Here is a 15,610-nt window from a genome sequence, read left to right as displayed (position 1 = left end):
TTATACTTCGTATGAAATACATATTAGTAAAAAACAAAACAAAAAAATGATATTTGAAAAGTATATATTAGTAAGAAATTTTGGTCAAAGTTAATGTAAAAATAGTTTAAAAGTCTAACTGTTACAAGTATTTAGGAAAGAAGGGAGGGAGTAGTTCTTAGGCTCCGTTTAGTAAGGCGTAATATTGTAAAACGATTTTCTGTGGAAATCATTTTTCAAAGGAAAACACAATTCCAAACTAGTTTTCTTTTGTTTGGTAAAGAAAGAAGGAAGAATCTTGTTACCGTCGATTATTAGGGTTAGAGAGCAGAGAAAGAATGTAGAAATTTGTGAGTCGATGAGAGAGAAAATGGGAGACGAAGAAGAAGACGACTATGGGGGGTTTGTGTATTGTTGCGGAGAAGATGGTTAAAATTGAGGGGAAGAAACGAGAGGGAAGTAAGGAGGAAAGAAGGAAATGTGGTTTTCCTCCCTTTCAAATGGAAAAAGGTTTCCACCTGTGAGGGAGTAATGGAAAATTGTTTTTCATCCCTTACCCAACCAAACAACGTAAATGATGAAAAACGGAAAAATTGTTTTCCATGAAAACGTTTTAAGCTCTACCAAACGGAGCCTTAGTGATGGAGTAGCAATTGAAAATGTTGGAGTTTATTGATTGGGTTTAGAATTCGAAATTAACTTGTTATTTTTGGGGATGGCTTCAATAAAAAACGCGGCCTATTGCACAGGACGGAGGGAGTATTTTCTACAATTCTACGGTGTTTCAATTGTTAAATCGGGTAATAACTGTTGGAGTTTGTTCCTCCAAAGTAATGTTTCAAAAGAAGGAAAACTCAATTGTCCCACATTGATAAAAAAAACCCACATGCGACCTTCTTTAAATATACCACTACCCTTTAATGATTTGTTAGAAGACTAGAGAGGTGGGACTAGTAACCACACGCGCGCGTCCGGCCGGGCTCGGGCGAGTGTCGTGGCGCGTTCGCGGGTGAGGGTGGTTTTCATTTTCCTAACCGTTATTATTTTGGTCGTGTAATCTTTGCAAGATTGACGTAACGGTTAATTGATTTCTTTGACGATTTGATTTCCGTCAAAGATATTATTCCGAATTTTGCTTCAGTTACGAAATCGATCAAAGACTAATTGATTGTGTTTTCGTTTTTAGCTATACCGTTTTGGCTATAAATCACTACCTTCCCTTCCAGAAAAGACACACAGAAAATTTATATCTTCCTCTTCTGCGAAATGAAAACACAAAACCACCATTGTTCTGGGCATTTCTTAAGGGTGTTCTCAATCTAGTTCTTCGTCGTACACCGAAGGATTGGAGTCGTGTATCCCTGGGGGTCGGTTGCTACGAGTCCGCGTGTACTTAGCGGGGCAAATTCGACTTCAGGGCAGTGATTGGTGTCACACCACGACATTGTTACAGATAAGCTTGTTCTAATTATTATTCTTATTAGTCATAGTTCCTACAATAACTCTCATGGAGGTGATCGATCTTGATTGCTTAAATTCCAAGTAAAGACTTTCATGAAACTAATTAACCCTTTGAGGCTTATGAACTAGTCATTGTTTCTCTATTTTTGGGCGACCAAATGTATGCATTTCAACACGCATTTTCATGTGTCTCATTTAAATTTTAGTAATTTACAGAGGTAAAGAGATCCTCGTTGATGTACTTGGGATATCCAATTAAGGTCAAATCATTGTTTGCTAATTTGTTTTAAGATTGAAAAATGAAAACCTAACATCTTAAATATGCTCTTCAAAGATCCTTTTTAATTTTGTTAAACTTATTACTTTGAACAAGAATACTTCTTAGTCCTTGTAGTTGCAAAGTATATTCTTTGATAATGGGCGAGGTCAATTATATATTGACATGTAGTGCAAGGATGAATATTTTTGAAAGACAAGCATATGAATGAGCTCATTCATGCCTATCCTCATCCCCCTCCTTTCATTCGAAATTAATAGTTAGGTCGTCAAGTTAGATAGTGTAATTGAATTTGTAATGCAACCACTTTAGCGGACGTACGAACATAGTCGTTGTAAACATGAGTTGAGGTAGTCAATACTAGAGTTATCAAATTGGGTTATTAGATCGAACATAAATGGTTCAAGTCATGTCAAAATTAGATAAAGTCGGATTCAATGTTTTTATTCGGTTTGGTTCGGATAATTTTTAATTTGGATGAAACAGGGTCATATATTGTTTCGAGCTCAAGTCGGTTTCAGTTCTGCTGATTTATGTCATGTCAATCTCGGATTCGATTTGACCTGCTTTGCGTTCAAAACGAAATTATACCGGTTTGATTTTGTTCAGTCAATTTTGGTACTGGTGTATGTCGGACTCGGGTACAAGTTTGACCGGATTACTGCGGGTACAAATCAAGTTTAAATCGATAAGTCTCGTTATCGAGTCAAGTTCAAATCACACGTATCTCGAATTCTGGTCAATTGCGGATTGAGTTTGCAAATTGAGTTTGTGGTTCAAGTTTAGATAGTATTACGCTTGTATTCTTGTGTTTTATGGATCTAGTTACTCTCGAGTTCATGATAAATTTGGATTACCTTCTTATTTTTAGACTAGCTTCATACCAATTAAATATTTTTTTTTTAACTTCTATTACTGTATCTCCAAATTATTTAATAGAAAAGAACAAAGAATAACTTTTCGTATATCGGATAGGATTTAGATTATTAATAGTTCAATTTGGTTTACTTGAGTCAGATTACTAACGAGTAAATTGAATCTTGTTCAGGACAGATCAGGTTTGTTTCATCTCGGGTGGCTTTCGATGATTAAGTTAATTTCGGTCGAATTATCTCGCATTTTAGATATAATTCGGGCCTGGTCAACAACAACTCGGTTTAATTCGAATTTGGGCTGACACGAGTCAAGTCAAATGGGATATCGGATTTCGTCGGGTCGGGTTGATTAAAGTTGTTATTGGAAAAAGTCGGTTTTTGGGCTAGTAACGAATCAAATGCGATTTTAGTTCGGTTAAAAGTAATCTAATAGAAATTGGTTTGGGGGTCTCCTTTAGTTGCTAGTGGTTCGGGTTCGGATCTTGGATTCAGCGGTAAATTAGGATTTTGGTTAAACATCTATCCCTATTTCTTGGTATATATATTCGGTTCGGATGTTAGTTGGTATCAACCGGTTTCTGGATTCATGTCATTTTTTACCATCCTACTCCCAAAGCGGTGATGGAGCTGAGCCAAAAAATTATAAGGGGCCATGGTATAAAAATTCAACATCTTACCGAATGTAAATGCATTAAATCAATTTTGACAACAACATTTTATATGCATATTGTAGCTTACATAATTAATAACTTTATAAAACTTATTAGGGGCCTAACCTCCAATTCAATAGTGCCGGTGGAAGATCCTCCCACGTACTGAGGAAATTTGGCTTAAAATATTTAGGCTCTTTTTGTCTTTTCCTCCGTATTACGGTATTATAAGGTTTTTATTATTTGTACTAAAAAAGTATGATTTGTGTATCATGAGTTTATTATTGTTAAGTCAAGAAAAGATGGGTCTATATTAGCTCAGCATAAAGTAAGGAATCATATCAGCTACATCATGATTTGCCTTCTGAGTTCTGATCGATCCATAATTTAATCTTGCATGGATATATATGATTCTTTATTTAAGCAAGCTTGTAATTTATATATGTCATATGTGTTGAGGTTTGATTTGCCATGCTATGAAGCCATGATGCAATCAGGCTTCACAACGAGCTAGATCAGATAGGTTTGCTACTTCATGTCACCAACTTCCTCCATTTTCTTTTACACAACTTAGATATGTTACTTTTTCCAGCGATGTGAAAGGTGGTCGGATTTTTTGAGTTAATTGAGGTTGTCGTGTGTATTTTGAGTTCAACCCACAGCAGGCCGCACGGGCCACAACCGGGCCCGTCCTTTCGCTTGGTGGGTTGGTTTAAGCAGAGAATAAGGATCATCAGAGGGAGAAATATATTACGAAGTATTAAAATGTAAAATATTACCAAAAACAGAAGGGTAACTCTTATAAAATAAACCACAATTTTTTTTGGTGTACTGTTGTAACGGAGGCAAAGAAAGAATAAATAACGTAATAAAAAACGCAAATAATTTAATGTGGTTCGATCACAACAATGTGTTAGCTACGTCCCCAGGCAGAGGGGGAAGTTTTATTGATCTTGAGGAGTACATATTACAGAATACAACTAGGTTATGACCTAGAGAGTTTATATAGTACTCTCTAGACAGATGCGAAAAAGCCCAGAAATAGGCCCAAAACAGATAACCCTAGTCCAGAATAACAGATACCGTAAAGTTCGGGGTTGTTGCCCCCGAACCCCCATCGGGGACCACGTTGTGTCCGCAATCCCCTAAACCAGGGGCGTCACCCCTGGACCCCGACTCGCTGTTCGGGCAGCGAGATCCCCGTGTTGGGGCGTTGCAGTAAGGGGCTTGACCGATTCAAGGCATTATCTAACATGTACAAAGAGTCACAAAAGGCAGGGCGATAAATGATATAGACGAGATTTGATCTCGGGTTTTTAGTATCACCCCTCAAAACTTTACCAGCTAAGCCAGTTGGCATCAAAAAAAATGGCAGATTATAACAAGTGTAACTCTTATTAAAACAAAACAAAACGAAGACAGTATTGTAAGAACATTATTTTCCACACTAGCTATCGTAACATGAAGGCGTACGAAAATCAACTTTCATTGTCACGTACGGACACGAACCGAAACAAATCAGCAGCCATGATCTAAGGCCAAAGCACAGGGGACTTGCTTGCATATTTAATTTCATAAGGTGAAGTGACATTTAGCATTAACAAAAATTTAGAGATGATTATGAATCCGATGCCTTAGTTTCTAAACTAAACATTCAATTCGTATCTATTATGTAAATTATAAGTTTATACGCAAATGTATCAATCTAAATCTGCTTGCTTGCATAAGCAGAATCTTGTCTAATTCAGATTTATTGTATATAGCATTGCCCCTTCTACCTTTCCAGTCAATAAAGAAATGAAGCAATTTTTAAGCTAGGATTCAATATGGACCTATCAAATTTGTACTTCAAACAAATCCACCAATAAATCATAGTGCCATGCAAAAGTGAAACCCACATGCCATTACCTTCGATTCCCGATTCACAACCTAAGGTGCGTTCTATTCACCAGGTTTTACATATTTTTCCTAAAGTTAACTAAATTTATCTTAGTTATAATTTGTAATTGGATAACCCTAATATCATGAACTTATTTTATCTATATTAGAATGCGTTTTATTCACGTGATTTTCACTTATTTTTCATGAACTTATCTTATCTAGACTTATATGAACTTATTAAAACAATTTCATTTATATTTTAGTTATATATAAATTGTACTTGGTAATCCTTGTTTTACTGAACTTATCTTATTTAAACTTATTTTTTTTGAAAGAAGTGAAAATGATGTGAACATAATCTTAGTTATAATTTGTACTTGAGTCACTCTTATTTTCCTGAATTTATCTTATCTAAACTTATTTTGTTTAAAATAAGTGAAAATAAGGTACACAAAACAGACCTTATAATTCCCTTAAAAAAAAAACAGACCTTACAATGCAACTTACAACTGAACATATTCCTATCAATATTTTTTGCAAATTAAAATTCGATTGTGACCTACCAACTATAATTTTTAATACTTGAAAAATCAAAACAAAATAAAAAAAGAAATTTATAAAGTGAGAGATCTTTAATTACATCTTCCCTAATCCAAGGCTCTAATAATTCTAGAGCTCAAGAAGATATTTTATCTTCAATATCTTCTTTATTGGAATTCTCTAAAGAACTTCCATTTGCGGGCATCCGAATCCGATTTTTAGAGCAAGTGGGTTAGCTAGGCTCCCAAACTCTTTGATTACGTATTACCTCAGATTCATTCTTGAACTTGCAACAACAAATGGGTTAGACATTTTTTCCAAAGAATCTACTCTCTTTTCGGACTTCAATGCAACTATCTTATTATTTATTGACTTAACCATATAATCCTATCAGATTACACTGTTCATTAACCAGGTCTAACTGTCGTATTCATACAATATAATTATATAGAGTTAGGAATGTCATACATGATCACTAATCACTATTGTTTTCTTATGCTCCACTCTTTTGAGCAAGCTGAATGTAAAAAAATTGATCTCTAGGATTTATCATCTCCTTAATTAATTGCCGTCTTAAAAGATAGTAAGTGATTCATTATAATCAACCACAACCCGTATATAATTTATACACGTAGTATTATTCTAGCGTAGCTTCTTATTTAGAAATTTATTGTTTTCATAGTATTCTTAGACTTGTATAAATACATGTTTTTTTTTTGATAATTAAATGTATAAATACATGTTAATGTTAATACATTTTAAGCTTGCTCATAACTCTACTAAGAAGATATTTAGCAGAAATTTGACCGACCTTTTGAGCATATATATCGGGGTGTTTGACTCTACGAGTGATCTAGTTGACATGCATTTTTTATTCTGTTTCAAATTGAAAAAAGTCAACTAAGTTCTCGACGTAGACCAGTGTATTATGTCTTATGTGTAGTCACTGTTAGAGTGTTAGACCACACATATTTGGCTTTCCGACATGGCCGAATATGGAACAAATACTCCAAAGTTTTGAAGGAGTTTCATAGATTCTATACTTCCTCCGTTTCGCAATAGATACATCATTTCTTTTTTCACGTATCCTAATATGCTTCTTTGGGCATTAATATCTCTAATTGCGTGTAAGTAAAAATTATAAAAAAAAATTGATATTTGGAATCCGCACATTAACACGAATTTAACAAGATCTCACTTGATTATGTTTGTTTTTACATAATATGAAATAATAATTGTCAAAGTTAGTTAATGAATAGTGTCCAAAAGATAAACGATTCATCTATTGCGGAACGGAAGAAATAGTATAAAACTAATTTTAAAACTTCAACCACCAGTTTAAACTTTTGGTTGAGTTAGTCTTTTGACAAACAAAAATTTATGACAATTTTTTTCAATAATAAAAGATTGTGTAAAAGTCAAAACGTGGAATATGCATTTCTAGTAGAACGGCTAATTTGCATGCGGTCTCACTTAGATGTTAAAAGGAGCATTTCCATAAAATCGTTAAATAATTGCTTCGAAGCAAATCTTATACAGATCGGATACATTGTACGAAGTATTAAAATTAACTAGCTTTTGAGTCCGTTTAATAAACAGACGATTTTATAGTTTTTTGTTAAGTCATCCTTTAGAGTGCTAATGTTATTGAGTGATTGTTATTTTAGTGGGAATATATGATTTATATAGAGGTGAAATTTGAAAGATAAAAAAATGTACTCTGTATAAATTAGATGGTGAATTAATATTGAGTGTTAAGGAGAAAGATAGAGTGGAAGTGGTTGAATGAATATGTAAATTAAATGGTGAATTGATGTTAAATGAAGAAGATGAAGTCGAAGATGTGTTGAAGCTGTAAAAAAAAATTACTTCGTACTACAAAAAAACAAAAGAAAAATTGAAAAATAAATAAATTTATGGATCAAAGATGATGGTTGTCATCTAATCATCTACAATTATGGTGAATCAAGAATGAGAAACGTTTATGGGAGGTTATGGTGAATCAAGAATGCGAAACGTTTCAGATGGTTATAATTCTCTGGTTAATGAATTTGACTATTTATTAAACCTACATGTGTACAATTTTTTATAGACCGATATTCCTCGCTGACTTATTTGGCTAAATTTTTTCATTTTGAAGATTTTTTTTTATTTTTCTATAGGTGGGTGGAAGTTAAAATTATGTTATGAACTTCTAATTCATGTCCACCCCATTGTTTTTTGGAAAAATATTTTTTCTAATGAGGTTGGTATTAGTTAAAGCTATCATTATATTCATTTTTTTTAGCCCATTTAAATCAATGATGCATTTTTTTTGCATCCCATTGCCTGACTTGCCTCAAACGTCATCATATTTCAAGTTCTTTTACAAACTAGTTATACTTAAGTTGGAGTAGTTAATCCAAATTAAACAGGCGGGGCCTAAATGATTATGATTGTTTCTTAAATATCACAACGTGTCAACATAATGACCAATGCTAGATTATAAAATGTTGTATTATCACAACCGAGAAGTCAGCATCAACTTAATTATACGAAATACATCGTATGCTATACTGTTTAATTGGATGAGAAGTTGTTTGGGTTTCGTATGTTTTGATTTATTGTGCCAACATTCGTCACCAAATTACCAAAATCTTGTTATTTTCACCTTATTTTCAATTATTTCAAGAAAAATAAGTTAAGATAAAATTAGTTCAAGAAAATAAGTATTAGAGCAATTTATAATTAAAATGTTATCACAAATTTTAATAAGTCCAAATAGCATAAGTTAACAAAAAAATAAGTCAAAATTAGAATAAATTGCAAGTATATAGGTTACAACTAAGACTAGTCAAAATCCTTTATATATTCCACAATTTGTGTATCATTTGTGTGCTACATATTTTAATTGGTTGATATTTATAATTAATCAAACACTTTTATTTTCTTATCTAAAATAGATATTAACCAATTTGGAAGAGTGAAACATAAGTTTTACTTGGATTATAGGGCAGAAGACTCCGGTATCAACTAAGACATATAAAAAAAACTCTTTAAAAATAACTCGTTTATTACTAAGGAGTGTTGGTTGACAGAGTTGTATGGGATTTTCTTAAAATCTGACCCACGAAACATTAAATTGTGAGTTGCCCACATTAATAAAAGAATAAAGAGTTAACTACTTCATGAGGCTACGGGGCTACTTCCCTTATTATCATATGGTTTTAAGGTGGTACTCCATGCCACTTTCTCCTATCCAAAGGTTTTCCCACTATTTTTATGTGTTAGTTCTTGTAGACTTGTATACCGATGTGTCTCATTAATTGTGTATATTAAGTTTGTTGACAGCAAGCATGCTAGTAATATCAATAAGGAAGCTTCCTAGTACTAATCATCAAAAAAGGAGAATCAACATGTAAATTTGTGCACATGACAGTTTTGTCATCTTGTGTGTGCTGTCCTATGAGGTGTACTAGGTTAGAATATTTGATCAATGATTGTAAGGAATGAGCCGCACTATTTAAGAAGTGCTGCAAGCAACATTGAAGGCAGATTGAATGAAATGAAATAACTGCTTATTCTTCCCTACAATTCTGCTGTCTTTCTTCTTCTCTTTACTCATTCACAGTAAGCTTGTCTTCATGGTATCAAAGCTATGGCTCAAAAAGACAGCAGAATTGTAGGGAAGAATAAGCAGTGATTTCATTTCATTCAATCTGCCTTCAATGTTGCTTGCAACACTTCTTAAATAGTGCGGCTCATTCCTTACAATCATTGATCAAATCTTCTAACCTAGTACACCTCATAGGACATCACACACAAGATGACAAAACTGTCATGTGCACAAATTTACATGTTGATTCTCCTTTTTTGATGATTAGTACTAGGAAGCTTCCTTATTGATATTACTAGCATGCTTGCTGTCAACAAAGTTCATTGGCTCTACCAACATAAGTTGGTGGGAAATCTCGTTGTGACTTAGAGATCATAAAGTCGAGCCACATCAGTTACGAAATGTTTTGGATCGAGTGGCTCAAGCGAAGACCTGTTTAGTTTCGTTGACTAACCTGTAATAGGTGATGATTCAGTAGGATCTCTTCTTCTTACCTAAAAAAAAAAAACATAGGCTCTTCTTTTGAGGTTTTGTTTGTTGGCATAGATTTGAAGAGTTCATTTATATCAGATACATGGAATTTAGAATAGATTATGATAGATTGCTAATTTGTCTGGTTAATGAAGGACAATTAAACTAAGAAGCTCAAATTTAGGTGTTTATACCGTAGTTTCGTGTCCACGTTTAACAGTCATGAATTAAAAAACCCAAAATATCTTTGTCTTGGTTAGTACAAATTGCTATTCAAGCGTCTGCACATAAATTTGACTGAATTATCAAATGAAAGAGTGTTAGACTCTCCATATAACTTGTATTGAATGAGGTCTTCCATGATGTATTTACATGGTTGCTTACACTAATTTTTCTACTCAACAACAAGAATTATTGCCTCTTTTTTATGTGTTAGTTACTAACACAAAAGTTATTCCATCACTATTGACTTGGTCTTGTCAAGCAATCTAAATTCCTAAATCTATGGGTCAAGACTCAATTGACATAGATTCTTTCTTAATAATATATTTTTATATAGTTTCGCGATATTTATGGAAAAACTTTATCCACACACCACTGATAGAAAGTAATAATAGTGGAATTTAAATCTTTACATAATTTAATTTTAATGTACTATATATTAGTGGTAGGTTATCCACTTAGTGGGTAGATGTAGTAATGCCCGATAATTATAAAAACATATAATAGAAAATACTTTGTAGTTCGTATATGCTCAAATTAAAGATATAATGGACAACACAAATCATACTTAGGGAACTAGCTAGGGAAATTTGTTTAGACGTTTAGTGTTTTAGCAAGTAAGTTTTCTTTGGAGATGTTTTTCACTTATGATCTCATATACAAGGATTTATCATTTTGGGAATACGAGTTTATAAAACGTTAATTTGATATTATTGAGTACTACTCCGTACATATATTTCCCCTAAAAAAATTAATCTTGCATATGTGGTCCTTATCATACTTGTGGCAATGTGTATGTTAGACACGTTTCATGACAATGTACAACTAAGCTAAAAAAAACAATTGCTTAAGTTATCGTTTTATAACAAGTTCCTTTCAAATCATTTTAATTGACAAAAATCAACCTTTGTCAATAATTAAATTAATAAATGGAATAAGCCTTTGTGAATAAATCGATGTACAAATCAATTACACAATAAGTTTGTCACAATAAGAGAAAAGGTCATCTTATTAATTACATGAATCTAAATTCTTTTTACTTGTTGCAACCCAACTAATAAAGACCAACAAATAAACAGAAAATTATGGAGTAATTAAATGTTACATGTCTTTTTATTAATGAAATAATTTTATCCGTAATTAAATGTTACATGTCTTTTTATTAATGTACATGTCTTTTTATTAATGAATTAATTTTATCTTAAAATAAAATGTTTCAAACCACTTTTACGGTATAATTCTGGAATTTTTGTTAATTAGATCCGTTGGTGACTTCTTCCATTGTTCGATTGTTCCACACTATTTACTTCCACCCCTTTATTTGCAAGCCAATTCGCCACACGGTAACAAACAACATGAGCCATTCAAGTTGATGGTATACCCTTTTCTTAACGATTTTCTTCATTGTTTTTCATTGTTTTATCGCTTTTGCTTTCTCCACCTTTGGAGGACTAGGGAGTGATGCCCTCGAGTTCATGTCTAGGGTCTCACGGGTTGCTCAGAGTAACACGGCTGCTGCTAACATTCGTTCTTTTCTTTTTCATCTTTTATGTTTTGCTTTGAAGAAGGGTGTCGGAGCCCAATTAGTGGCTAGGCTCCCATCCAACTTTGTGTAATCGCTTCTTTACTAAATAATACTATAAAAAGTTTTGGAAAAAAAAAATAATAATAATAATAAGAAGAAGAAGAAGAAGAAGAAGAAACCTTGTGAAAAAACGATCTATACTAATAATAATAATAATAATAAAAAGGTAACTATGATAACGGTGAGTTTTTGTATAATTGTGTTCCCTATATGTGTAACACGTGTTCAATAATGTTTTTATTATACTTATTCTGTTCATCTTATTTCCATTTTTCAGAAAAATAAAGTTCATATAAGATAATTTTATGAAAAATAAAAGTTATCCAAGTACGAACTGTAATTGAAATAAATTATAATAAGTAACAATTAAAATAAAATTAAAAAAAATAAGTGTAAATTATGTGACTAGAACATAAATTAACATACGGAGTATACCTTTCATATTCTTTTGACAAAAAGATGCTTTGTTGACTCTTTCTTGGTGAACCCTACTTGAAATTTCCAGTAAATCCCAAAGACATTTACACAACTTTGGATACAAGATATCAAGAACAACTTCCCCATATCAAACAAAAGAATTGACTAAATCTTTTTATTTCTTCTAAACAATCACTTTCATTTGATTCATATTCTATGCCTTTTCTTTAGTGATAAGCTCCCCTATTTAAGCAACACCCACACTTCCTTCATTCTATCTCCCAACACAATCATACACATTCTCTACCAAAATGAGCTCACAAGTAGACTCACTTTGGCTCTTTGCCTTAGCCTCCAAGTCAAACCATTTAACCATCACCAACATTATTACCTCCATTTTTCTCTTTGTCTTAACATGGCTAGCCATGAGCTTGTTTTATTGGGCCCACCAAGGTGGTCCCGCCTGGGGCAAGTATTCTTGGACTCACTTCTCTCATTGGGCTAAAAAGCCCATCCATGGTCCACGTGGCTGGCCCATATTTGGAAGTGTAGGCCTTAAGATGGGCCTAGCCCATCATAAGATTGCCGCAATGGCAAAACTATACAATTGTGAGAAACTCATGGCCTTTAGCGTAGGTGACACTCGTATGATTGTAACATGTAACGTTGATGTAGCCAAGGAGATCTTGAACAGTCCGGTCTTTGTAGACCGGCCTGATCAAGAATCCGCCTATGGTTTAATGTTCAACCGATCAATTGGGTTTGCCCCATATGGGTCCTATTGGCGGACCCTCCGCCGAATTTCCGGGACCCATATGTTTAGCCCAAAACAAATCAAAGCCTATGAATCCCAAAGAAATGACATAGTTTGCCAAATGGTAGAAAACCTAAGGGACCAAAACGGTGCGTTTCAAGTGAGAGAAACGCTAAGATGGGCCTCATTGGGTAACATGATGGGCTCAGTGTTTGGAGAGAGAAATATGAAGAATGTAGAATTGAAGGCTATGGTTGAGGAAGGCTATGATTTGCTTGGGATTTTTAACTTTGGTGATCATCTTTCTTGGCTCGCTGACTTTGACTTTCAAAGAATCCGGTTTAGGTGCTCAGAACTTGTCCCTAAAGTCAACCACTTTGTGGGCCGAGTTATTGAAGAGCATCGGTCCAACCCGGCCCAAGTGACCCGAGACTTTGTTGACGTTTTGTTGTCACTTCAACACCCGGATAAGCTTTCAGATTCTGACATGATCGCCGTTCTTTGGGTAAGTATTTTTGTAATGGTATAAAAGTGACTCATATCATATCTGTTCCAGCTTCAAACTATCAAAATTTTGTAAAACTATGACATTTTAAAAATTGTAAGAGGTTGACGTAACGTGACAATCGAACATGTTTAAAATGTCAAAATAGCGTCATTAGTTCTCTAAGCACAATGATGCAAATTCATATTAGACCATGTAAGTAATAACAACATTAATAACGTCACTAATGAGTAATGATAAGGATAGTCACACAAAAAAATTAACACTTCGTATGATATATGGAGTAGTTTAAATAAGTGCGTTACATAGTATAAAATATAACCGATTTTAAAATCTTTATAATTGATTAAAATAAAAATGTGTGTAGGAAATGATATTCAGAGGAACCGATTCCATAGCGGTGTTGATAGAATGGATTCTTGCAAGATTAGTGATTCATCCTCATATTCAATCAAGGCTTCATGATGAGCTGGACAACGTAGTAGGGAGGTCACGTGCGGTTACTGAATCTGATCTTTCATCATTGGTCTACTTGACGGCTGTGATCAAAGAAGTACTCAGGGTCCACCCACCGGGCCCACTTCTCTCATGGTCTCGCCTTTCTATTCAGGATTCTTTGGTTGATGGATGTCACGTGCCTGCGGGGACCACAGCTGCCGTTAACATGTGGGCCATAGCAAGGGATTCGGATGTGTGGGCTGACCCACTTAAATTTGAGCCCAATAGGTTTTTGGGGTCAGGGCCCAATGCTGAGTTCTCGGTGCTCGGTTCGGACCTCCGATTAGCTCCTTTCGGATCAGGCAGGCGGTCGTGCCCAGGGAAGGTGTTAGGGTTAACCACAGTCAGCTTTTGGGTGGCATCATTGGTACATGAGTTTGAGTGGGTGACGTCATTGGGTGGTGAGGTGGATTTGTCCGAGGAGTTAAAACTCTCATGTGAAATGGCACATCCTCTTTCGGTGGAAGTGAGGCCACGAAGAACAACAAAAGCATAGTTCCCTCGAATCTTGTGTATACAACAAGACCTTAAAAAAAAAATTATATTGGTCCCGAGTGATTACTTATTAGGGTTTGCTGAACCTCAATGTAAATTTGTAGTATTTAGTTTTGATTTGTGTTGTGTTGTTATGTGGTTTAGAAAAGTGAAATATTCAATGAAATAACTTTTTTCTAAGATTGTACTCCCTCCGTACCGGAATACTCGACCCGATTTGACCGGCACAGAGTTTAAGGGACTTGAATTGACTTATTTAATTTAATAGGTAGTAGTTGATATAGTGAGGTATTATTTTAATGTAGTTAGTAGGAAATGTGTAAAGGGGTGGGGTTGGGGATAGCAGGCGTTGAATTTTTAATTATTTTTTGTATGAAGTAGGGGGTAGGTGGGTTAATAGGGGTGGAGTGAGAAATAATATAATATTGTTAGAATATTTCTATTTTTAGAAACAGGTCAAGTATTAAGAAACGGCCTGATAAGAAAAACAGGTCAAGTATTCCGGGACGGAGGGAGTATTACATACACAAAAGATCACTCACTAAAAATATTATGTAAAGTTACATACTTAGTTTGTTGTTATCTAAACAAATTTCTCTCCGCTATCTTTATTTTTGTTGGACTTATAGGTCATGGGCTTCATTGCTTCTTGTAAAAACCGGTTTCTCTTATCATTAAAAAACAAAGAAGGGCTAGAATATTTGATCCTAAATTGGGCCTAGCTATTTGCTCAAATTACGCACTTTGGATTATACACCCGGGTGCACAGTGCTCATTGTGCACCATGTTGAACATTTATTGAAAATCTAATGAACATTAAGAACGATTTCAATGTATATGTACTAGTGAAATATTTAAACTACATGTTCTATGGATTTGAACTATATGTTCATTGGCTATATTTTCTTTGGGTATGAACAATATGTTCTTTGTATTTGAACTATATATTCTTTGTAAAACAGGGTGCACGGTGAGCATTGTTCACCCGGGTGTATAAACCATATTTTGCTCAAATTAATGTGTTCGAAAAGAATATCGTGAATTCGTCATTTCTCAATGTTAATTACTTAACTTGATAAATTAATGGGAATTGAAGTGAAAATTATGCGCGGGAAGACACGAAGTCGAAGGTATGTTGCAAACAAGTTGCCTACATCGTGTTTAAGTTGAGTCAAGTCGAGTCAATTTCGAATATATAATTAGTTCGGTGTGAAAATATATCCAGCGTAAGTATTAGTCATTAATTTAAATGGACCTGGTCACACTAAATTTATTGTGAACCATGCCTAAAAAAAAGTTAATTTTTTTTCTTGATTTATTTTGGCTTGTTCATTATGATTATTATGAAATCAAATTGGTGTTCTTCATACATGTTGTGCTTGAATAATGTGATTTTAAGTCACAA

The 15,610-nt window shown here is 34.0% G+C and overlaps 1 protein-coding gene across 1 annotated transcript; it reads left to right on the top strand.

Moving 5' to 3' along the window:
• The first annotated feature begins 12,217 nt into the window (after window positions 1–12,217).
• On the top strand, window positions 12,218–14,385 carry LOC110786688 (cytochrome P450 78A6). The gene is made up of 2 exons (XM_021991257.2): window positions 12,218–13,212; window positions 13,580–14,385. The coding sequence occupies exons 1-2, from the start codon at window positions 12,265–12,267 to the stop codon at window positions 14,204–14,206; spliced, it is 1,575 nt and encodes a 524-aa protein (XP_021846949.1). The 5' UTR covers window positions 12,218–12,264; the 3' UTR covers window positions 14,207–14,385.
• The last annotated feature ends 1,225 nt before the right edge of the window (window positions 14,386–15,610 follow it).

Source organism: Spinacia oleracea, chromosome 2 (assembly GCF_020520425.1).
Source record: "Spinacia oleracea cultivar Varoflay chromosome 2, BTI_SOV_V1, whole genome shotgun sequence".
NCBI classification, from domain to species: Eukaryota; Viridiplantae; Streptophyta; class Magnoliopsida; order Caryophyllales; family Amaranthaceae; genus Spinacia; species Spinacia oleracea.
Note: the sequence above shows the minus strand (reverse complement) of the source record. Positions and strands in the feature narration are given on the sequence as shown.

Excerpts from the sequence above, each read along its gene's own strand:
- LOC110786688 (XM_021991257.2), top strand. The coding sequence starts at position 12,265 with ATGAGCTCACAAGTAGACTCACTTTGGCTCTTTGCCTTAGCCTCCAAG. Across the intron at positions 13,213-13,579 it reads ACATGATCGCCGTTCTTTGG|GAAATGATATTCAGAGGAAC; the intron begins GTAAGTATTTTT and ends AAATGTGTGTAG.